Source organism: Gobio gobio, assembly GCF_949357685.1.
Source record: "Gobio gobio genome assembly, chromosome: 3".
In the NCBI taxonomy this organism is placed as follows: Eukaryota; Metazoa; Chordata; class Actinopteri; order Cypriniformes; family Gobionidae; genus Gobio; species Gobio gobio.
In genome coordinates this window covers 9557581-9584328 of record NC_137099.1, presented here as the reverse complement: position 1 = coordinate 9584328, position 26748 = coordinate 9557581, and the positions used below count along the sequence as shown (strand labels likewise).

The 26748-nt window shown below is 37.2% G+C and overlaps 1 protein-coding gene across 4 annotated transcripts in view; it reads left to right on the top strand.

The window, feature by feature from the left end:
• The window catches only part of nrp2a (neuropilin 2a), an 87055-nt gene that overhangs the window by 45694 nt on the left and 14613 nt on the right, over positions 1-26748 (top strand). For all 4 annotated transcript variants that reach the window (XM_079813136.1, XM_079813135.1, XM_079813138.1 and 1 more), the window contains 7 exons: positions 8041-8185; positions 9280-9629; positions 10958-11102; positions 18911-18994; positions 19422-19583; positions 23758-24017; positions 24941-25034. In XM_079813136.1, coding sequence (XP_079669262.1) covers positions 8041-8185; positions 9280-9629; positions 10958-11102; positions 18911-18994; positions 19422-19583; positions 23758-24017; positions 24941-25034 — 1240 coding nt within the window. The remainder of the gene's footprint in view (positions 1-8040; positions 8186-9279; positions 9630-10957; positions 11103-18910; positions 18995-19421; positions 19584-23757; positions 24018-24940; positions 25035-26748) is intronic.

Below are 26748 nucleotides of genomic sequence, written 5' to 3'. Positions count from 1 at the left end.
CCGAGCAAACCCAGCAGAAACGCTTTTGTTTGGCTAGCATTAGCGCAGCTAGTAATTAAAGCATCAATCAACCGCCGTCACTTCATTTACCCCGCCTGCCCATACGACATGCTAATCTCTGTTTGTTTTGATGCTGTCCAATGCTAGAAAGTTCGTCTTTCTCATTTCGTGACAACTAATCCCACTATAACCACGTTGGCCACAGTTTAATCAGAGCCTCGGAAAGATGCTTATGCATTTTAACTCTACTTTACGCCAAGGGGCGCCATGTAATAAAAGTGCTAGGATTAACCTTTTGCCCGTCTTTTTAGTGGATCTGCTTTTGATTAAAAGATTAGTCTCCTGTTTGGGAATGAGTCGCACGTGAAAGTAGTATTGACCTGCAGACATGCCTGGGTTTAGAGCTCTGAGCATAATCCTGGTCTCAAACCACTTTTATGATATTGGGTGGGATGTACATTTTTTTTAACTTAATTTGTATACTGGTTACTGAATTGTTTAGCATTATTTGTGACCCATGCTGGCAAAATGAGTCACAATGAGCAAAGCTGTTATTTTTCACATTCTCTATTAAAAAATAACCTTCAAAATAATGTATGATTTGTTGGAAAAATATATTAGCTACACTTGTTTTAAGTCAATCGAGTCAGCAAAGTAAATTTTTCGAAAAACCTACTCTTTTAAACTTCAGATTTTCACCAAAATTGGCTCAGATCATATTCAAACTATGCTGGCATAAGTTATCAAAAGATTTTTGATCGAAAAACAGTTTTACTGATGCCATTATTTACTCGGCCATTGTTGTCAAATAGAGTTTTATATAAGAGTTTCTATGAATTTTAAATTGATTATCTTAGACAGTTGGACTGATTCACTGATTCATTTTTGCTACTGACGTTTGAATCAGAGATGCTTCTAAACATCTGTTTTAACATTGTACTTACCAGTCAGGATACAAGGAATGATTGTAACCTTATTCTGAGGATAAAAGCGCCTCGAAATGTCATAATATTCACGCTTTTGCCTAATTTGATTTATACAGTTAACTCATCGCAAATATTTCGTGAATATTCGTTATACTGTACCACCCAGTATTTTTGTATTGAATCACTCAATAAATGGCAAAAAAGCTTCCACAGGCATGAAAAATTGCAACGTATCCTGTTTATTATAGAAATTCCTATAAATCCCTCGTGGACAGCAAGTAATAAATCTGTCACACACTCACTTGATACATGATGAATATAGCATATAAAGCCATTTAGCCTCTGCGTTCACCGCCTGTGACAGAGAAGTGACGACTGGGAGAGTTTAAAAGGATGGAAGGAAAGACACAAAGATGCAGGAAAATGGAAACCGAAAAGATGAGAAGAAATTTGGATTAAGGAGGGAGTCTTGTCATTTCTTTCCCCCATTGAGGAAAAGCTCACTGGAGGGGGAGCAGGTAGCTATTGTTCAGTAGTGAGAGCATTTCACCCCCCCCCCCCCTCTCTCTCTCTCTCTAATACACACACACACACACACACACACACACACACTTTGTCTGTTTCCCTTCTCTTCAAGCTTAAGGCTGGTGAGCCGCCAACCGGAACCAGCTTCTACTGTCAACAACATCTTCATCTAGAGCAGAATGAGGGTAAACAGGTGGATAAAGAAAGGAAAGATATTTTATTTGAGAAAAGCCTGCTGGAAAGACTCATCTTAACAGAAATGTTCATGTTAGTGGTTTTGCTGGTTAGTGCTGGTTGTCCAACATATTATTTCTATACGTTGATCAATTTAAGAAGGTGGATAGGCGATATCAGCCCCACTTCACTCACAAAAATGATTTAGACTACTTTATTTTATTTGTAATTTATTACTATTTATTATAATTATGTATTATTTATTTGACACTAAGGGCCCTATTTTAATGATCTGAGCGCATGGTCTGAAGCGCATGGCCCATGGTCCAAAAGGCTGGTAATAAACCAATCAGAGTCTCATCTCCCATTCCCTTTAAATGCCATTTACATGGCGGAATTTGCGAGTGGAAAGACTGAACGCTTCTCCTGAGAGGAAACATTTTATTTTTTATATTTAAAATGTTTGTGTGCTGCTGCACGTCCCTGTGTGTGTAACAAGCAGAGTGCATTGTGCACCCACCGATAGGCGCATATTACTTACATGCTCTTTAAATAACACAAAAATACTGTGCTATTGACTTTAGACCAGGTTTTTGTTGGTAAATGACGCAGTCGTTTTCAGTTGCCTCAAAATATAAACGCACCAACAATACGCCTGAACACACCTCGTTTTCAGACCAGCATGCCCATGGGTGAATAGATGGGCGCAAGTGCATTTGTTATTTAAACAACGTGGGCGCTGGACGTGAAAATGATAACCGTGTACGGCTGAAATTACACTTTAAAAAATGCTGGGTTAAAAACAACCCAAGTTGGGTTGAAAATGGACTAACCCAGCAATTGGGTTGTTTTAACCCAGCGATTGGGTTGTTTTAATCAAACATTTAACCCAACCGCTGGGTTAAAACAACCCGTTCACTGGGTTAAAACAACCCAATTGCTGGGTTGGTCCATTTCCAACCCAACGTGGCTTGTTTTTAACCCAGCATTTTTTAAAGTGTAGCAAAAAACACTTGCGTCGTGCTGGCGTCGCATTGCGCCCGGTGTATGATAGGGCCTTAAATATATAATTATTTATATTTATTGAAAACAAAAATATTTGTATTTAGATTTATTCAATTATCTGTATTTATACATGTTTTATATTGTATTTATTTGACATTAAATATAGTATTAATAATTTTTATTGAGGAAGACATTTAATTTTTTATAATTTCTTCAGGTACTCCAAGTAAATAATCAGGTCAAAGGCGTTCAACAAAAAAGGGAATCACTGAATTAATATGAATATTAATAACAGTATTGAATGTATTTGTTTATTGTCGTAAGTATTCTAATGTAAATTATAAAATCTAAAAATTACTCTAAAATGTTTGGCACCAGACATCAGAAGTTGGGTATTTTATAGCAAAACACATTTACTCTTTCCTCAACTTTGTTCCTCCACTAGACATGCTAGACGTGCTCTTTTACGACTTTCATCAATACTTAAACACCTCAAGACCTTTTGTCCCCTAGCAGTCTGTTCTGGATGCCTGTTCTGACCGACCCAGGGGTGGAGACAGACTCACGCAGGGTTTCACCTCCTAGCATTGGTGGGACAGCGGAAAGAGTCTTTATAATTTCATGAACTATCACTCGTAGCCTCACAACATGGCAGGTTTAATTATTTAGTTACCCTAGCTAGCGTTCTACTTTAACTGGATGGGTGGAACCATCCCGCCGTGGATGACCCTGTCACCAACTCTCTTGTTGTCAGGCAGAATTTGGTCTTGTTTATGACTTTGAATGGCTTAAAGCTTAAACAGCTTATAGCTATATAGGTTATTTGCAATTTGGTAATGCAGTGTCATTTTTTAAACATGTCTATAAGGTTTAATACTAATCTTTTGCTGGTATATGTGTATGTATTAAATTGCGCAACCTTTTCTTAGCAGACACACAACAACTTCCTCTAGCAAGAAAACCATCCATCTGCGTGTCATTCCAAAGGCTATAGGCCTATAGGAAAGATCTCCCATCGACAAAGAAAAATAGTATTCGATTTATTCCTACAGGAAACGTTCATTATTTAAACTGACTTGGGCAGACATCACGTGTTGCTCTTTATGATCTTAATTAACCTTTGAACTGTGTAGCTAGGCTTATTGACAGGGTTCAAAGATCACAGCTGAACCACTGAAGGAATCTTTGATCTTTGCAGGTGAAGAAAACCTGAATGTATTAACCATAAGCAATTTGACCCCTGACTGCTCTTAAACTGTACCATATTTCTTTTCCTTATGTCTTGTGTTTGATCTAGATATTTTCTGAAGTCTTTTCTTGTGTCTAATAGACCTTAGTAGATGCCATTTGATGTGAACAAAACAAGACTGGTGGAAAAAAAGAATTGCAGTTTGTTCTTGAGATTACGAATCTATGTTATGTTTAATTTTCACAACCCATTTTTTTCAGTGAAAAACTACATAATTTCAGTGTTTTTCAACAAAATGAAACCGGTACAGGTACAAAAAAATAAGCCATACATTCATGAAACGCAAAAATGTACATGCAAATGGTTTTACGTATAAATTGCACAGAAATGTGTTATGTAAATTAATGTAAGAATGACTTTATGCAAAATTTACATAGAAATGATTAAGAATGGTTTTGTATAAATGCATAATTTTTTTTTTACAAATTATCACAAATTGTATACACAGAAATTTCACATATGGTGTAAAATATATTGATTATTGATTAAAATATAGATTTTTTCATGCAACTTTGTTATGTAAATTTACACAAGAATGGGTTTACAAGCAATTTACAATGACATTTGCCACGTAAATAACATTTTACAAAAAATGCATACAGAAATTTACATAGACATTTTTTCTATCAATGATATTTTCACATAAATATAATGTTATTAATGTAATTTTACACTGTAGAAATTACTTTTCATAGCATAAACATAATTTGAGTATGTTTAACAAGAAAATGCTACATTTCAGTCTTTCTACTTCAAAATATCACGTTTAATTCAATGTTCTCCTAATTCTTTGTAATTCTTTGTGAAATTTATTAGCAATTTAGCAAAAGTAAACCAGATTTTTTCAGTCCGGTTAAATGCAAAATTTATACAGAAATGAATGAGTCTAACTAAACAGACTTCTGTCCCACTCAATCTCGTGTTCATTCTGGTCAAATGAAATGCCATTCGCTAAATATGACAATTGGCTGGTCCTTCTTTCTCAAGTATTTCCAGTTGTCCTGGTCTCTATGATATTTTCTTCCCCATGATTTCGGCCTTGTTGATTGGTCTGTGTCATCATCTCAGACCCTGCGCTCCTCCTCCAGTCTCTTTCGTTTAACCTCTGTCTTCTCTTCCATCGTTATCCGTGAACTCTGCGGAGCTGCCACGATGTTTTGCCACAGAGTTGAATGGCTGAATGCATCTTATTCCAGCATCTGGAAAGGGGTCATCCGTCTAGTCGGCTGTCTTGTCTGTCTGGCTTCAGCAGCCACAACACACTCGAGATCAGCATTTAAAAAAAAAAGCTAGAGAAAACCTTCCCCCCATCTCTCCATCCGTCCGCCACTGCATCATTGAAGCATTATGAGTGTGGTCCTTTGTGAGTGTGCCGAATTCCCCTACTGGGAATACACACACACACTCTCTCTCTCACTCACATAGAGTTGATAGAGCATTTGCAGCCTTGAGCGTGGAGCACAGAAAAGGGATTCTTCCATATGGATTACTCTGCCCAGAGCCCGTAACTCTCGATGGGACATGACTTGTGGCCACTGGATGGAGAGGATGAGACGAACAATGGGGATGAATGAGGTTTAGGCCTTGAGGAAAAAGGAATAGGGGGAAATTTAACTGTGGTGAAAACCAGCTCAATAGACTCTTTGTTTGTCTGCGTCTAATCCACTACTTTTTCTAGTGCCACTTGACTTAATCAGCCCGTTTCACTGCCTCACTGGTGTCGGTCATAGTCACAGCTTTGTAAGTGAGCCAGGGTGTGTGTGTGTGTGTGTGTTCGCTTTTGAAAGCCCTTACAGCCCATCTTGGCCTATGTTACACTCCATCTCAGGTGAGGAATGTTTTCGGTTGGCTAAGACACATCCGTCGCTGAACCTCCCACATGGATGGGAGAATATGGATGTGTCTGTGTGCAGGGTCATGTGTTTTCAACCGTTTAACAGTCATAAGTTCCAACAATCTCCTCTATATTTTTTACACACACACACACAAACACACACACACGTACACGTGTACTGTACACTGTAAACCAGCAGAACTGGCAGATCAGCAAATGCTAATTGGTAACACAATGCTTTGATAACATTAGCATATCATAGCAATTGCTGAAAGAGTACAGCAATATAGAACGTACACTCACCTAAAGGATTATTAGGAACACCTGTTCAATTTCTCATTAATGCAATTATCTAATCAACCAATCACATGGCAGTTGCTTCAATGCATTTAGGGGTGTGGTCCTGGTCAAGACAATCTCCTGAACTCCAAACTGAATGTCAGAATGGGAAAGAAAGTTGATTTAAGCAATTTTGAGCATGGCATGGTTGTTGGTGCCAGACTGGCCGGTCTGAGTATTTCACAATCTGCTCAGTTGAAAAGGGAAAAACATCCAGTTTGCGGCAGTCCTGTGGGCAAAAATGCCTTGTTGATGCTAGAGGTCAGAGGAGAATGGGCCGACTGATTCAAGCTGATAGAAGAGCAACTTTGACTGAAATAACCACTCGTTACAACCGAGGTATGCAGCAAAGCATTTGTGAAGCCACAACACGCACAACCTTGAGCCGGATGGGCTACAACAGCAGAAGACCCCACCGGGTACCACTCATCTCCACTACAAATAGGAAAAAGAGGCTACAATTTGCACAAGCTCACCAAAATTGGACAGTTGAAGACTGGAAAAATGTTGCCTGGTCTGATGAGTCTCGATTTCTGGTAGAGTCAGAATTTGCCGTAAACAGAATGAGAACATGGATCCATCATGCCTTGTTACCACTGTGCAGGCTGGTGGTGGTGGTGTAATGGTGTGGGGGATGTTTTCTTGGCACACTTTAGGCCCCTTAGTGCCAACTGGGCATCGTTTAAATGCCACGGCCTACCTGAGCATTGTTTCTGACCATGTCCATCCCTTTATGACCACCATGTACCCATCCTCTGATGGCTACTTCCAGCAGGATAATGCACCATGTCACAAAGCTCCAATCATTTCAAATTGGTTTCTTGAACATGACAATGAGTTCACTGTACTAAAATGGCCCCCACAGTCACCAGATCTCAACCCAATAGAGCATCTTTGGGATGTGGTGGAACGGGAGCTTCGTGCCCTGGATGTGCATCCCACAAATCTCCATCAACTGCAAGATGCTATCCTATCAATATGGGCCAACATTTCTAAAGAATGCTTTCAGCACCTTGTTGAATCAATGCCACGTAGAATTAAGGCAGTTCTGAAGGCGAAAGGGGGTCAAACACAGTATTAGTATGGTGTTCCGAATAATCCTTTAGGTGAGTGTATAACACATATCTGTTCTGAAACCAAGCTCATGCACTCGTCACCATGATAGAAATCCCAGCCCAGTTTCAGGTAAATTTAAGTAAACAATAAAACCATTCAGATTGCTTTAAATGTGTCAGTTTCGTGAACTCAAAAGAAAAGAAAGTTCTAAATACTCATAAAAGTGAATTTGATTTAACTATTGAGTGTTAGGGTTTACAGTGTATATCCAGTGCTACTCTCAGTAGCTTTAGAAACATTATTTACTTAGACGCGCCTCTATGCAGCCATAATTCTTATCCTCCAGCTTTGATAGATATGTCGCAATACCCGTCATGTAACCTCAAGCTCACTCACTGCACGTCTTGTATTTTCCTGATTTCGAGGTCCTGTGGGTTTACATTTCAGTTATCTGTCAACCATGCGACTCTACATGGGAAGTTCATCTCTTATCTATAGCGATTTCTTTCACTGGAATTCAGTCCAACAGTCTTTATCATGCTTTACCGACAAATTGTTGGATCTCTTGTGGTTCTGAGGTATGTGAACGAGAGAATGAGTTAGTTATGTTTTATCGCAGAAGTTTATCATGTCCCCACCTTTAATTTGTAACATGTTTTAAGGGCCGTCTCTGAAAAAAAAAAATTCATAATAGCAATGACTGAAACTAAGATGTCCTTCAGATGAATACTGAACCTCTTAAAACTTCACCCTGACCATTTTTGCAGGCTGAGACAAAAATCTGAGATGGGAGTATGAAGAAAAAACATGTTTCCTTTGGCAAGAACTCTTTCTAGTGTGGAGAAAGTCCAAATTTTGCGATTTCAATACATAGACTCTGTGATGCTTTGCAGCAAGTATAATCTGAATTGTGCATTTTCTGTCTTTTGCAGATTTTCCATGCCAACACTGACCCATCTGAGGTGGTTTTGAATCGTGTTCCTCAGCCCGTCCTGGCCCGCTTTGTTCGTATTCGACCACAGACGTGGAATAATGGCATTGCGCTGCGCTTTGAGCTTTATGGTTGCCAGATTACAGGTGTGTGTTTATACTCACATTGTTTCTTTTTCATTTTACCATACAATGCAATTTTATGAGATCTTTATATGATAACTATCATCTGTTTGTGGAAAGAAAATGTTATTTATTTGCTGAAAATGCTTCCCCTCTGTTGAAGATCTCAAATCTGATTTGTGTTTGTGTACATTCGGTTATAAAGCAGCAAGACACATCACACCCTGTAAAGCCTGACATAAATGACATAACAGAAAAAGGAAATTGTTTGAAATGGAACAGTTTTTTGAAGCTTTAGACAAAATATTTTAAATTTTGCATTGTGTTTTTTGTTGAGTACGATATTTAATCAGGCTTTTATGGCTCATATAGTATGATATAGTGAGAATATGGAGCTCATACTTGAGGGAAAATCAGCTCAGTTTTATCCAGACGCCCAAGCTAAGCAAAAAATATGCAATTTGGTGCAGTTGCTGATGTTTAGATGGAAAAAAATATCTGCTGGAATTCTGTAAAGTAGATCTTTATAACAGTATAGCAGACTACTTGCATAAAAAGCATTTAAAATCGTATATCTCCTAATAATATGTCCTAAGATGGTATTTAAATGCTTAGTTTTATGAGAAAATTGTTATAATGCAATACAAAATATAATTCAGTTCAATACAATGATGATTGAGAGATTATCCCTCAAATGGAATATGTTCCTTCATCTTGAAATATTTAGAACAATAGCATTCTTACGTTTACTTAAAAAAACAGTAACAATTTGCAAAAAGACATTTTGGACACACAAACACGGACATTTTTAGATTTATTATTATTCTAAAAGCCCTTTTACATGCTAAAAAGTATAAACTCTCAATCAGATGACAGGAGGTGTGTAGTAGATTGTGCACTATAGGTTTTTCAGTGAAGTTTTGATCAGTTAGAGTCCTTAGAAATGTGTGTATTAAATACGATACAGTATTCTTAATAAGGTTAACTATTCTTTAACCTTAAATTTCCTGGTAAGACTGTAATAATTGTATTGTAATGCACTTTGGATAGTGTCTGCTACATGCCCATTTCAACATTTGAAGGTTGAAGTTCATCTCTCTTGTTCTCTTTTGTCTCAGATGCTCCTTGTTCAGAGCTCCAGGGAATGCTGTCCGGGCTCCTCCCTGACTCCCAGATTTCAGCGTCCTCAGTGAGGGACCTTCACTGGGCCCCTGGAGCTGCACGTCTGGTGGCCAGTAGATCAGGATGGTTTCCCGGCCCTGCCCAGCCTATAGCTGGAGAAGAATGGCTCCAGGTGGACCTCGGGACACCCAAGACGGTGCGAGGAGTGATAACCCAAGGAGCGCGTAGCGGGGAGGGAGGAACCAGCTCAGAGAACCGGGCTTTTGTACGGAAGTATCGCCTAGCACACAGCCTGAATGGGAAAGACTGGAACTTTGTAATGGATAGCAAGACTAGCATGCCCAAGGTATTTCATTTGTCTATAGTATCTATCTATCTATCTATCTATCTATCTATCTATCTATCTATCTATCTATCTATCTATCTATCTATCTATCTATCTATCTATCTATCTATCTATCTATCTATCTATCTATCTATCTATCTATCTATCTATCTATCTATCTATCTATCTATCTATCTATCTATCTATCTATCTATCTATCTATCTATCCATCCATCCATCCATCCATCCATCCATCCATCCATCCATCCATCCATCCATCCATCCATCCATCCATCCATCCATCCATCCATCCATCCATCCATCCATCCATCCATCCATCCATCCATCCATCCATCCATCCATCCATCCATCCATCCATCCATCCATCCATCCATCCATCCATCCATCTACATTGACCTCACTTACCTTAATATTTAATAAAAATGTTAAGCAGCACAACTTTTTCCAGTCTTGATAATAATAATTAATGTTTCTTGAGAAGCAAATCGGTATATTAGAATGATGTCTGAAGGATCATGTGACACTGAAGACTGGAGTAATGATGCTGGAGTAAATTCAGCTTTGCATTACATTAATAAATTAAATGTAAAATATATTTAAAACAATTATTTTTAAATTGTAAAAATCTTTCACTTACTGACCCTAAAGTTTTGAACAGTAGTGTAAGTGGTAAGTGGTTTTGTTGCTTTCCGAAGATGATCTTCTAGCTCTAAACATCTTCATTATGATTGACAGATTCAGCAGCTGGTTTGTTGCTGTTCCAAGGTGGTTAACCAGTCCTTACCATCTTTATTAAAGGGATAGTTAACCCAAAAATGAAAATGTTGTCATCATTTACTCACCCTCATGTTGTTCTGAACCTGTGTGAGTTTCTTTCTTCTGTTGAACACAAACAAAGATATTTTGGTAAGCAGAAAGTTGACGGTAGCCAAAAATGGAAGTCAAGTTTCTGGTTAACAACATTTTTCAAAATATCTTCTTTTGTGTATAACAGAAGAAAGAAACTCACACAGGTTTGGGTGAGTAAATGATGACAACATTTTCATTTTTGGGTGAACTATCCCTTTAAGATGGTCTACAAGGCCAAAAACCAAGTCCACAAGTAGTCCAGTCTATCTAGACCAGCTTGACCCGCTAAAAAACCTTGCAACCATTTTCTGGGATTTTCCAGAAGGGGAATCAACCCAAATGGGACACTTCAGAGTCTCCAACTAAACATAGCATCCACATTCTTTTACTAACAGTTTAAACATCACCTGTAATTCCTGTTTAGACGTCTGAATTCAGTAAGTGTGTGTGTGAGTAATCTCTTCTTTTCTCCCCCGTAGCTTTTTGAGGGAAACACACACTATGACACCCCAGAGCTGAGGCGTTTTGAGGAGCTGTCTGCACAGTTCATCCGCATCTATCCAGAGCGCTGGTCTCCGGCAGGGATCGGAATGAGAATGGAAGTGCTGGGATGCAACCTGCCAGGTAGGTCACGGCCCTCAGATACACCACTGTTGTGAAATCATAAGTTAAATTGCTTGTTGTTGATTGGGCAGTTCCAGTTGTAGGGTGAAATTTATTCTCAGTCTCTACAACTGACGCCCAGAAATGCACCGTCAGCAGAAAGCTATTGCAGCCTGAACAATTTATTTTTTAGCTTTTCATTTATGGTGAGGAGAAGTAAAAAAAAAATTGTATAGGCTGACGTGAAGAGAAAATAGAAACAGTGATTGTCTCTAAGAGAAGTGGATGGGAGAAAACAACCATTAAAAATTGGTGGAGGCTGGACGAATTTTGTAAGGCAGAAGCTTTAGTGTGATGTCTCAGTTGTTTGTGTGCTGCATACACTACCGTTCAAAAGTTAAGGATCAGCTTTTTAATACAGTAATAACATTAATATTGCTAAATATTATTACAATTTAAAATAGCTATTTTCTATTTGAATATATTTTAAAATGTCATTTATTCCTGTGATGCAAAGCTGAATTTTCAGCATCTTCAGTGTCACATGATCCTTCAGAAATCATTTTAATATGCTGATTTTCTGCTCAAGAAACATTTCTTCGTATTATTATCAATGTTGAAAACAGATGTGCTTCTTTTGATGAAGAAATATTTCAAAAGAACAGCCTTTATTTGAAACAGTCCAATCTTTATATGTTAATATTTTGTGACATTAGAAATGTTTTTGCTTTTGATTAATTTAGTGCATTCTTGCGAAATAAAAATAATCTTTCTGACCCCAAACTTTTGAACAGTAGTGTATGTGTGGGACATCCTAACTCATTTAAAGGGACAGTTCCGCCAACAATGAAAATTAATTACTCACACTTTCGTTCATCTTTGTAGCACAAATGAAGATCTTTTTAATGAAATCTTTTTAATTGACAGCTACGCAACTACCACTTTCACCATTTTCAGCACCATTTCTGATTTTGTCGAGATCTCTTCTTAAAACTTTTGTTGAGACACGTGAGATAACTGGGATATTTTTCTCAGGACAAAAATCTGAGTCGCAGTAAGGTTTGCTCTCCATTTAATCTCATTCCTCTCTAGGAGACACAAATGAGAAATTAAAGAGATTTGTTTGCTGTAGGAGCAACTGTGTATTTATGGGGTTGTATGTGTTGATCTGACCAGACTTGCTGGAGCATCAACCTGCACGAATACACAATTCCCATGTCTACAGTATAAACATGAAAGACACACACACAAACACACTCACGCAGCTCTGCTATAATCAGACAGCTACCCCCTGTGCCAATTATCCTCTATGTTGTATAATTCATCATAGAGCTGCTGGAGATACATCTGATTGAGAGTGTGTGTATGTGTGTGTGTGTGTGTGTGTATGCAAATGTACAGTATGCTCTACTTTTAGGTGTGAAAACCAAATTCTCAAAGTCCTAGAGACCTTCAGCATGGATTGATTGATCAGCATTGCAAATGTAGAAACCCTCGCAATTACATAAATGTATTGTGGCGGTATTTAGGTTCAGTAATGGTATCAAGCTTGTTTCCGCCATAAATAAAAAATAAAAAGGTAATTGCGAATTTTTATCTCACATTTCTGACTTTTTTCCCCTCAGAATTGCGTGATATAAAGTCGCAATTGCGAGTCATAAAGTCAGAATTACGAGATATAAAGAAAAACATTTTTTTTTTCAGAATTGAGACTTTATATCTCATAATTCTGACTTTACAACATGCATTTGCGAGATATAAAGTCAAAATTTTGAGATATAAACTCGCAATTCCAAGAAAAAAGTTTTTTTTTTCTTTATATCACAATTCTGAGAAAAGAAGTCAGAATTGCGAGTTATAAAGTCAGAATTGTGAGTTATAAATTTGGAATTGCAAGAAAAAAAGGCAGAATTGCGAGTTTATATCTCACAATTTTGACTTTAAAACGTGGAATTGCGAGATGTAAACTATTTGTGAGATAAAAAGTCGCAATTATCTTTTAAAATGTTTTATTTTTTGGCAGGAAACAAACTTCCATAGGTATCAGATGCTTATATGGAAGTGAAAAATAATGCTTATAGAAATGTCATTTGTTGGGTGAACTGTCCCTTTAAGAAAAGCACAATCTTCCTCTCTAGCTTCCAACTCTTTTGTTTTCTAACTTTGTTTTCTAATCAGTCTCTCTCTCTCTCTCTCTCTCTCTCTCTCTCTCTCTCTCTCTCTCTCTCTCTCTCTCTCTCTCTCTCTTTCTCTCTCTCTCTCTCTTCTCTCTCTCTCTCTCTCTCTCTCTCTCTCTCTCCCTCTCTCTCTCTCTCTCTCTCTCTCTCTGTTCCCACCATTTGATTCAGGGAGTGTTCTTGCCTGTGTAAATGTTTTTCTTCTGGTCCTGCTCTCCTCTCTTCTCCTCCTCTTTCTGTTTCTCATCAGAGACCATGCTACTCTCTTTCCCATGTTCTCTCTCCCACACATACATATGTTATACATGTTCATCCCACAGAACAGCTGTTGTTGTGTATGCAAACATATACCTGCCCACACTGTTACTTAGTATGTACTTGTGGAGAAACAAATCTCCCAGTTTGTTCTTAGTGGTTGCTTTGTTCTTCATAAAATGTATACTGTTGCGTTTGAACTCATTTATTGGGTTTATCAAAATATTGTCAAGTTTGAAAACATTAATTAATTAATCTTTTTGTATTTTATCTCTGCCATGTCAGGTTTTATGTGCTGTGATCATCATGAAACAATCAAATGCATATAATATATAGTTCACTTTATGAGTCTCAGGTGAATTATGGGGCCCTAAAGACAGCTGTTTTATTTTCCCAGCATGCACTACTGCTCTTTACAGCCCTGCCAAGCTCTGGTTAGCATGCAGAAGAGCTTTATACATAATTGAGGGTCTTTTATTCATTTATTTATATCTATTTTTCATTATTGATTTATTATTTTTTGCTGAATCAGGTTCCTTGGAGAAGGATCTGACAGCTTTCCTTAAGGAAGGGTGAGAATTTTATGAAAGCAGAAGTGACAGGAGTAGAGGGAGAGAGAAGAGAATGATGGGATATGAGCTGAGAAAGGGGGAGCCGAACGGAATGGATGGAAGACAGATTACAGCTATCAATAATATGCTTTCATTTCTTCGCCTTACTTCCCATTACTTCCAACACACTCAGACGCACACACACACATGCACACGCACACACATACACACACGCACACTGAAGGCAATGATCTTCCCGCTAGTCTTAATCACATTAAGGCAACTGCAGCCTGCGGTGAGGTGTACAGTTACACGTACGGTTTAAAGAGATGGATAACATATACTGCCATTTTGAAACAGCAATAACCTTTAAGAAAAGTCCATGAAAATATGGCTTTTTTAATATGAAGAAATGTTCTGTATTGATTTTTCACAGTTGTTTTACCCATAGCTTGATTTGCACATTGCCTTGTGTTGTGTTTTAGGTTTGAAGGAAAATGTCCGTAAACTTAATGTATAATGTCGTGGTAGAAAATAACCCTTTTCTGTTTTTCTACAGATGTTTTTTCTTAGTGTTTAGTACATATAAGTGGGGAAAAAATAGACAAATAAATAAATACAAGGAGTTATTTTTGGATCACAAAAAATTGCATGTTTTGAGATTTGAAAATATGTTAAAAAAGCTACTCAATTTAAAATAGTTTACACATTTAACTACTTTGGCATTGAAGGACAAAAAAGAAAATGTTGCCACATGAAAATAATTCATGCACCGATGACGTTATTGTTAACTAAAATGCAAACTATTTATTGAAATTTAATGAAATTCGTTTTTTAAGATTTTTACCTACTATTGATATTTTATTTGAATAAAATATAAACATTAGATAAAAACTTAAACTTAAAATAATGCAAAATAATGTAAGCTAAATAAAAATACATATAAAATATACTAAAACTAAATAACATATATATATATATATATATATATATATATATATATATATATATATATATATATATATATATATATATATATATATATATATATATATATATATATATATATATATATATATATATATATATATATATATATATATAAAATACTAAAATAAGTATTATTTATATAATTATAAATAATATTATATAAATAAAACTAAAATAACACTGCCGTGCACATCTTATTCTGTATGCAAAATCATAACGTGTGTTGATATTTTTCTGTATAAATTTTTTATTGACTCACACACCATCTTGGTTCAAATTTTTGGTAACACTTTATTTTACAGTGTCCTTGTTACATATGTTACATGTACTTACCATAGTAATAACAGTAAATTATGCATAATTACATACAACTAACCCTAAACCAAAACCTAATCTTACCCTAACCGCAATAGTAAGTACATGTAGTTAATTCATATTACTCAGTACATAACTATATAATTACACTGTAAAGCTTGGTACATACTCCGCAAGAACAAAGAAATTTGTTTGCTTTCTCGAGGTGGCAAGAACAAGAACAAAGTTCGTTCTGGGCAGGACATTACATACTTCACGAGAAAAGCAGGTGCCGAACATTTCCGTTTCTCCGCATTAACCCCGCCCACTTTAAGTTTCTGACCAATCACACAATAGTTCTCGGACACCCACAAGAAAAAAAGTTCTACTCAGATGTGTCGAGAACAAGCTGCGAGAACTCCCAAACCAGGGAGCGGAAAAAGTGTAACCCTTTATTTTAAGGTGACATAGTTACATTGTAATTACTCAAACAAGTACTGAGTAATATTAATTAACTACATGTACTTATTTTAGAGTTACAATTAGGGTTAGGGGTTGTTACTAATTTACTGTTACTACTATAGTAATTACATGTAGTAACTATGTCACGTAAAGTGTTACCCAATTTTTTGTGAGCCAATCACAGAGCATTCTTAGATTGCTCTCAAAGCTCCATACAAAGCTGTTGGAGATTTTAGAAGGATGCATAACTATGCTTCCTGCCTTTTAGAACAGCCTTGTAGTGTCACGGTAGAAGTACGGCGCTTTGTGTGAAGACGTTCCCTGTATTTGTCTTGTATGTTGTGCCGACACAACTGTCACATCTCTGAAAGGTCAAAATCATTACACGTGACACACAACGACCTTTAAACCCTTGACAGAACATCTTCGCGGAGCGGAGAGTGTTTGCACATCGTGCGTACGTGTGCGAGAGCACAGTCCCGCGCAGGTGATGATATTTATCCGTCATCCCTGTACTAATTGAATCAGAAGACAAAGAACAACAAATGGATGCGGACTGCAGGTGTGGAGGCATATGAAAGAATGATCGAGGGAAAGAGGATGGCATAGAGAGGGAGGCCGTTAGCGATAGGGCAGAGGAAGCGGTATTAGCTGGCTAATTGCTTCAGAAAAGGCCATGGCATTACAGTGACAAATATCACCAGCTGTGGCTCACCTTTTATGAATTCAAAATATTAATGTATGCACCGATTCGCTTCCTTTGCAGATACTACTGTGCGACTGACCGTTCAGTTCATTTACTAGATGGACTTCTGTTCTTATTTAAGTCTAAAACCTTTTCGTTTAATGCAGTTTATTTGCTTCCTAGGCAGTTTTACAAGAATGCTAAACTGTTTTCTACCCCCTATAAAGCTTAATTTGTTTTTACTGCAAGAACCTCTTTAACATTCATTATACACTCACCTAAAGGATTATTAGGAACACCATACTAATACTGTGTTTGACCCCCTTTCGCCTTCAGAACTGCCTTAATTCTACGTGGCATTGATTCAACAAGGTGCTGAAAGCATTCTTTAGAAATGTTGGCCCATATTGATAGGATAGCATCTTGCAGTTGATGGAGATTTGTGGGATGCACATCCAGGGCACGAAGCTCCCGTTCCACCACATCCCAAAGATGCTCTATTGGGTTGAGATCTGGTGACTGTGGGGGCCATTTTAGTACAGTGAACTCATTGTCATGTTCAAGAAACCAATTTGAAATGATTGGAGCTTTGTGACATGGTGCATTATCCTGCTGGAAGTAGCCATCAGAGGATGGGTACATGGTGGTCATAAAGTGATGGACATGATCAGAAACAATGCTCAGGTAGGCCGTGGCATTTAAACGATGCCCAATTGGCACTAAGGGGCCTAAAGTGTGCCAAGAAAACATCCCCCACACCATTACACCACCAGCAGCAGCCTGCACAGTGGTAACAAGGCATGATGGATCCATGTTCTCATTCTCTTTACGCCAAATTCTGACTCTACCATCTGAATGTCTCAACAGAAATCGAGACTCATCAGACCAGGCAACATTTTTCCAGTCTTCAACTGTCCAATTTTGGTGAGCTCGTGCAAATTGTAGCCTCTTTTTCCTATTTGTAGTGGAGATGAGTGGTACCCGGTGGGGTCTTCTGCTGTTGTAGCCCATCCGCCTCAAGGTTGTGCGTGTTGTGGCTTCACAAATGCTTTGCTGCATACCTCGGTTGTAACGAGTGGTTATTTCAGTCAAAGTTGCTCTTCTATCAGCTTGAATCAGTCGGCCCATTCTCCTCTGACCTCTAGCATCAACAAGGCATTTTCGCCCACAGGACTGCCGCATACTGGATGTTTTTCCCTTTTCACACCATTCTTTGTAAACCCTAGAAATGGTTGTGCGTGAAAATCCCAGTAACTGAGCAGATTGTGAAATACTCAGACCGGCCCGTCTGGCACCAATAACCATGCCACGCTCAAAATTGCTTAAATCACCTTTCTTTCCCATTCTGACATTCAGTTTGGAGTTCAGGAGATTGTCTTGACCAGGACCACACCCCTAAATGCATTTAAGCAACTGCCATGTGATTGGTTGATTAGATAATTGCATTAATGAGAAATTGACCAGGTATTCCTAATAATCCTTTAGGTGAGTCCTGATACAGCGATCATGCATAACATTAGGACCACCTTCCTAATATCTTGTTGGTCCCCCATTTTCTGCCAGGGCACATTATCCTGCTGAAAGAGACCACAGCCACCAGGGAATACCATTTCCATTAAAGGGTGGTCTGTGACAATGCTTAGGTAGGTGGTACGTGTCAAAGTAACATCCACATGGATGGCAGGACCCAAGGTTTCCCAGCAGAACATTGCCCAAAACATCAAAACTGCCCCCGCCGGCTTGCCTTCTTCCTTGCCTTGCTGTTGGCGCTTTCAGCAGTGGACCATACGCAACAAACTGCGATGCACTGTGTACTCTGACACCTTTCTGTCAGAACCAGCATTAACTTCTTGAGCAATTTGAGCTACTTCTTGAGACGCTACAAACAGCGTCTGTTTGATCGGACCACACAGGCCAGCCTTCGCTCCCAACGTGTCGCCGGTTCACTACTGTTATGCCTGATCGGTGTATATACTGAATTAGAAAATGATTGAGGCATTTTGGTACCTGTATATACTTGGAGGTCCCATATATTAATATGCATGTATACATGTGTTGTTTTCATTCAGCACCCCATGGTTTGTCTGGTTTTTCTCCCTACAGCAACGCCATCCATCAGTCTGATGTCATCATTTAAGACAGATGTAAAGACCTGCAGGCGATACAGGGACCAAATTACAGTTTTGCACAGTATTGCATACTGTGCACATAGTTTATTTCCCCCTCCGCGCTGCCATAAATTCAGAGTTTGGAGCTTTATGATTTAATTTATGAATATCTGACTCATGGCTGGCTGCATAATTAAAATGAAAGGGAATCTCATTTGAAATGGAAATAAAGAGCGATTTGTTTGAATGGAAATGCATTCTGGTCTGGGTTAAGATAAGATTGTTAATTATGTGTTTCCATCCGCAGAAACCTCCACACCAGCTGTAGAGACATCCAAACCAACTCAACCTTCGTCTGTAGAAAGCACCACAACACAGAAACCCAGTCCAGGTTAGTCGTTTTTTTTACTCACAGTAGCATGAATACATTTCACAAACACCCTAAACATGCCGTATTTGGGTTGTTGTTGCATGCATATGTGAAATATTATGGATAGTAAGTTCAAATTTTATTTTCCAACAGAAATGTTGGTGTGATTGTACAATAGAATATATCACAACGACATAAATATATGCATGTGACCGTAAGCAGCACACTTGCACCCCTTTTTTATTCAATGCATATCCCTTTCCCTTTAACATAAGTAACATTTTCCGTGGATTGTTTGGCAGAATGGTTGTCATTTCTTTATTTTTGAACATTGATGCAGCTGAAGTCAAAGGTCAGAGCTCAGTTTAGCTTAAAGTGCCGTTAGCCGTCCAATGTTTTGCCAGGGTTGATGAATATTAATGCCAATGTATTGATGTATTCTCTGCAGTTACCAGCGCTGCCCTGCCGTCTCACAAAGGACTGTGTGATTTTGAGCAAGGATTGTGTGGTTGGACCTTTGACCCGAATTCTGACCTCAGCTGGGCGCTACACAGCTCCAGCAAAAGCACCGCCTTGGGTCAAAGTCAAGATCTCTCCATGGGCTCAAACAGTGAGTATTACACACACACACACAGACACACATTTGCATGCATAGAGAGGTTGTCATGCCTGTGGGCTCTCGTCTGTGTTCATGCTTGGAAACACATTGCGTTTACACAACAAACAAACAAATGTTACATTATATTATTTTACATTACATTAAGTTATTATGGGACATCAGTTAATTTACAGTGTAGCGTAATTGTACAAAATATATCATATTTAATTAAATTATAATTGGTCATTTTTGTTTCTTTATTATATATTATATTATTTAGTTTATACTGATTTTATATATATTTTATGTAACATTTTATAATATTTCACGTATATATATATATACATATATATATATACATATATATATATATATATATACATATATATATATATATATATATATATATATATATATATATATATATATATATATATATATATATATATATATATATATACAGTTTGCTAATTTTACAATATATATTGTAAAAAATGACGCAAACTGTATAATTAACTACAATTTTTGTCACTGCAAATTATATTTAATTATATAATGTATATATATTATATAATATTTAATTATATTATATAACTATATGTGTGTGTGTTTAGTACCATCAAACCAATTAATCACAATTAATCACATCCAAAATAAAAGTTTGTTTACATAATATGTGTGTACTGTGTATAATTATTATGTATATATAAATACAAACTCATTCATCTATATATTTAAGAAACATTTGCATGCATATACTGTATAGCCTATATATTTATATAATTTATATTATATATAAATATGAATATTTTATATATAAATATAACACATTTTTCTTAATAACATGATAATTACACACAGTACACACATATATTATGTAAACACAAACTTTTATTTTGGATGTGATTAATCGATTTGACAGCACTAAATATTTTATAGCTATTTCTCCTTTTTACATTATATTTTGAATTACATTTTCTTTACTAGGCTGCTTAAATAGTTTAACAAGCTTTACTGCCATGTTCAACCAGCTTTTCCATAAAATATCATGTTGGCAAAGTTTTGGCAGTGAACATCTTGGCTTGCACCAAACCAGTACTAACCAGCATGAACCAGCCTGGATCCGCATAGAAACTGATGGCAGTGTAAACTCACCCAGCAGGCTTACTCACTCAGTGTATTATGACTCCATTCTGATTCCAAATCAGTTTCCTATTAACGTTTTTGCCTCACCCCAAAGACAAGCACCTAGACTGTTCCCAGAACAGCCGTTTCCCTTTCTATCCGCAGTATGTGCTCTCGTAAACTCCTGTGACCTCATTCCCTCTGTACACGGCGGTCTGCTTTCCACATGTCAGACACTGGCATGAGATCTAGAAGAGGAAAACAGGATGAATGCTCGGCATGCTTTCTCTCCTCCTTTCTCCCTCCCGAACACTGTCACACTCCCTTTATTTCTATCCCATGACACATTGCAATTAGAAGCGTACACCAGGAACAAAGCATGGCAGTGAAGACAGAAATAATCTTGGAATGCCGAAACAATCACTGTTTGATTGAGAGCTGGGAAGCAGTGAGACTCAGATTACTACATGTTTGTCAAAAAGAAAGCAAAAGTTACCATATTTACTGGCCTAATACGCCTTCATGGTCTTGTTGCCTTTGACATTGTCTCAGTCTCACTCTTTTTTTTCCAAATCCGGCTTTATTCCACATTTTTTATTTATTTATTTAATTTATTTAATTTATTTTCTTCATCAGTATTTGGTTTCATTATAAAATGCATCAGCTTATAGAAGTAAAATGCGTTATCATTTCTAGTTGCCTTTAGTAAAGCAATATGCCACTCGAGGGCATGTGTTACAGTGATTTTACCATGTTTGAGTCAGGTGTTGACATGGTAAAATCACTGTAATGCTGGGTCTCGAGTGACAATTGCTTTTTAAAAAGCACCAACAGAAATATGACAAGGACACCGATGTTCACCGAATAATTACATTAATTATTAACAGTAAACAATAAATAATTCTCCCGCCTAGTACTATAACCTAACTGTAGGCTGTCTAATATTTGCCAAACATTAATATAAAATTCAATTGATGTGAGGTCACTGGTTTGCATATGTTGGCTGTTTTACTGTTTTAGAGCTCAAACAATTCGTTTCATCAGTTTGCATTCATGCACTATAAAAAATTATTTCCATGATTTATCACAATTTTTTTTATTATTTGTCAAATCAACTTAGATAATTAATGTGGTTCAGATAATATAATATTGTGAGTTTCTATTTATTAAACCAATCTCCTTTGTTGTATGAAGTTAAAAAAATATTTAAATGAACTCAAACATTTTAAGGCAACCGGGTAACTTACTTTTTTTAATTAAACAAACTATAATTTTTTACAGTGTGTTACTGATGTGACATTTTCTGTATATTTTCAATTATATATACTGTTAAAAATGTTCTATTTTAATATTGATGTATTGTATTAAAATGTATTCGTGAGATGGCAAAGCTGAATTTTCAGCATCATTACTCCAGCCTTCAGTGTCACATGACCCTTCATAAATCATTCTGCACAAGAAACATTTCTTATTATTATCAATGTTGAAAACAGTTGTGCTGCTTAAGATTTTTGTGGACAAAAGAACATAAATGACTCTACTGTCACTTTTTTTGATTAATGTAATGCATTCTTGCTGAATAAAAATATGAATTTCTAAAAAATAAAAAAACTACTGACCCCAAACCTTTGAACAATAGTGTATATCATTATATTATATGTAATAAAATATATGTGATGTAGACAGTGCTAAGCAATTTTGTTTTAATAATTTTGTTCCAAAAACATTTAAAAAGTAAGAATTTTCCAGAACTGGAAGTCCAAAAAACCTTATTTCAGTCTCTTTCAAGTTGTCGTGTGGCAAAGGGTTAAATCCAAGTATCTTGTGGAAAACCTGCATTTCCAACCATGTATTCCTGTCCATCACCTGCCTTCCAGGCGGATTTTAGCATAGACTTCCATGTGCTTAGAGCCTCTGTCAAGAGATCATTATTCGTTTCCCCTTATATATATATATAGTACTTACGATCAAAAGGGGGATTTTTTCCACACAAATAAAAGATATTCACTATTCCCCCCTTCACATCTCCTTATATATGCATTCCCAGTGAAGTTAAGGGGATTGTTATCCTAAACCTATTTTAAATTCATTGCCTTGGAATATTTGAAATGCTCTCTCTGAAAGACTTAACAAGCCCTGCCGACAGCTGCAAGGTGTTATAGGCGTTTTTTGACAGTTCTCAAAATGTTTAAGACTCCAATAGGTCACATGTCTTCTCCTCGTCCAATCCGATCACTCAGTGAGATGCCGGTCACCACCACATGAGCTGTCTTTTGACCTTGAAACGTCTGGAGAGATTATTCACGATTATAAAGAGAGATAAAAGAGTGCGCACCTGTCTCGCCGCTCTTTCTTCCCAGTAGGGGTCATGCCTTGCTCCCACTTAACGCTCTTTCACTCTTGGCTTAGCAAACAGACACCTGCCGTCACCTAAAGTGCCTACAGTAGAGCCTAGTGGGCTACCGTCACTCACGAAAGACACTAATACTAATGACGAGGCGCTTGACTTTTCACACAGCGACACCCTTGACTTTCCCGTATAATCACACAGCGTGATGTTTAGGCGAATCATGTTGCTCAGAAACACAGTTTGGGATCACCAGCTGTTTGATAGGTTGGACCCAAAGTGACACAATCCAGACTGTTAAAATGTCATGTGCTTAATGGGACATCTTGCCCAGTAGGGAATTACACGCAACAAAAGGCTGCAAGGTTTTCATGCCGCTTGGTAGAAACTAGTCAAATTAGACAGATGCGGAAAAAGTCCCATTAATATAAGTCATTTCACTCGGCGGCCATCTTTGAAACACCTATTTCAGGCATGCAAGAGATCTCTTTGAATGGGGAAACTGAAAAAGGTCATCTGAATAAAGTTTATAGCAGTGTGCAATGACTTTACCAATGACTTTCAGCGATTGGCTCTTTTATTTAGAAGGCGGTAGTAGTAATTCAGAGTAATACAAGTGCACCGTCTTTATTTTATATATATATATATACAGTCTTTGATGCGGACTTGGACAGGATGTGTGACACACTTTATTGTTTGTTTGTTCTCTCACAGGTTTGGGAAACTACCTGTACATTGAGGCAAGTCCTGAGACGCAGGGCCAGAAAGCCAGACTATTCAGTCCCAGTGTGGATCCCGACACCGGACCTCTCTGCCTGATGTTCTCCTATCAGCTGGAGGATCAGGCAACCCTGAGGGTCCTGCTGCAGAACAAACACCAAGAGGAAACCCTCCTCTGGTCCCTCCGTGGAGACCAGGAGCCCATCTGGAAAGAAGGACGGACCATCATACCTCGATCTCCAAATGAATTTCAGGTAAGCAGATTAGACATGGTAAAAAGTCGAATACATTTTAAATGCTGATGTTTGGTAAACAGAGTTGGTAAATCTTTTCAAAAAGGACATTTAGGCTGTAAAATTAGGCCTGTCAAGTTAGCATGCAGAATTTTGAGATTAAAGGTTTTAAAGCAATATTATGAATTTCTGTCTTGTTTTTTCAAGACGGTTTTCTTTCTCGTAAACAAACTTATGTTTAGATCAAAGAAAATATGTTTTTGATCTTGAGAAAAAACTAATTATTATAATGGTGGTGTTCAAAATCTGAGATTAATCAAAGAATCAAAATCAAAAGGAAAAAGTACATTTTGTTGTTTTATTTTTAAGCCTATTTTGTTCATTATTGTAATGCAAAAGAATGAGTAAAAATTGCAAAGTAAAGTATTTATACATCATTGTAGGTTGTAAATAGTGCATTTTTACAATATACAATATACAAAATATTATTTCTGTCTTTCTAATACAACATTTCACGTTTAATTCAGTGTGTTATTTGCTGTTTCTTTGTGAAATTCTTTGTGACATTTACTAGCAATTTCTGAGAATAAATAAATCCTACACAAATCTTCCTATATTTTTTGTACTATAATACAAATCGCATGGGATTATAATGGAAATTCAAACAATTAAAATGGTTAATGAAATAATGTCACAATGCATAAATGCAGTCCCAAAACATAATTTGTTATTTTCTTTCTTTTGATTGTGGGGTACAATTAAATATTATAGTGAAATTCAGCATAAAACGTGATTAATTACTTTAATCTATTGCCCAAGTGATTACATGTTTGTAATTAGACACCGTTTACTCGTAAACCTTTCTGTATTTGTTTAGACTTGGAGCCTGACAGATATCATGGTGACATTTTCTGTTTTCTATGTGCTCATATTTCATCACACAGGTGGTAATCGAAGGCTTTTTTGAGGGTGCCAAAGGCCACATTTGGATCGATAATATCCACATGAGTGTGAGCACGCCGCTGGAGGAGTGTACTCGTAAGTGTGCACCTTTCATTTTTTCTTCCATCATTAGTTTTATCCTTTATGCTTTTGTTGTCATTTATCGCGACAACTTAAGCCAACGCCGTTCATTATCTCTACCAGATGTTTCTCCCTGCCACGCTCTTTCTGGTTTCCTGTGAAGTCACCTTTATCTCTTCATTACAGATGCCACCATTTTCGCCATAATTCGTTGAGATTCTGAAGACACTCGCTCCATAAACCTCTCCATTTACTGTGATCAAACCTAGCCATCACAGCCACTATCTCAAAGAGCTTCTCAAAATAGAATTTATTAACATGAAAGGAGGACACACACAAAAAATAGTGCACTTCGTTGTTTGCCATCAAAAGCAAAATGTAGAATCAAATCTAGGCCACAAATGCCCATGGGCCCCGATGCTAATCTATGTTTCATTATTTCCTTCGCGCTTCTCCTTCCATGTTTGTAAACAGAGCTTTTTAACAGAATTAGCTGTTAGTCCGAGCTTTTTGAGGACGGATCTTGCACAGAAGCTTTGTGGTTTATGGTCTTAAGGATATCAGAATGTGACCATGTGCTCGTCGCTCCTCCGATTCCTGGTCCATAACTAGAGACTCTTGATTTAGTCATTTTTGGCTCGCAGCGTCGCCGCTTGGCTCGCTCCGAGGCAAGCGGGACTTGGTGGTTCATTTCGAATCCAAAAATTGTAAGCCTCCAGAGCTCGTGTTCCACCATTCGCCTGCTGTGATTCTTCCCAAAGCATGCTGGGAGAGTTCTTATCGACCCGTGCAGTTGGACTTGCAGTTCCTGCCAAAAAGAGATCCCCGAGTCGCTGGCCCTCACGATAGTTCCTCGTCTTTTTCTAATTGTTTGCATGTCAAGAATTCAAGCAATCTCCACAGCTCCTCCATGTTCGCTCTTCGAAAACAAAACCTTCACAACATGAAAACAACTTAAAACTTGAAAACACTCATCTCTGCCAACAAATGGAGATTCAAAATGCCTTATCTGATCACTGAATGAGGGATGGGAAAGGGAGTTTCGCTGAAGAAAAAATGCTTTTAAAACCTGTGTGAATCTCAAAACATGCCAGGTCATATTTCATCCCAAAAAGCTCGGAGTCCTATGAATATTTTTTGCATTATTTTCATGACCATTAAGCACCTTGTGGAATATTTGTGCTTTTAAAAAATCATTAGCAAACCAGCAGGACTACTGAAAAGATCTAGTGAAGGTTAAAGATGATTAAGAGGCGTGTAAAACGGTGGACCTGTGGAACACACTTTCCCGTAATCATTTATATACTGTATATTTTAATCTAGAATGGTTTATTTAAAAATAAAGATCGCATTTTGTGGGGAGAAGTCAATCATTTACAGTAATTTGCTTTGTATTATAGTAATTTATTATTATTATTAATTGAGCATAATGGGAATAATAATAATAATAATAATAATAATACATTATGATAACATTGTATTATTAAAGGGATAGTTCACCCAAAAATGAAAATTAGCCCATGATTTACTCACCCTCAAGCCTAGGTGTATATGACATTCTTCTTTCAGACGAATACAGAGTTATCTCAAAAAACATGCATACGACAGTTAGCAGAAGTTACATATTACAGTTTCTAAGTTTTAAATATGGATATTTTTCTCACACAAATGTATCGCTTCACTTCAGAAGGCCTTTATTAACCATGTGGAACACTTTTATGATGGATAT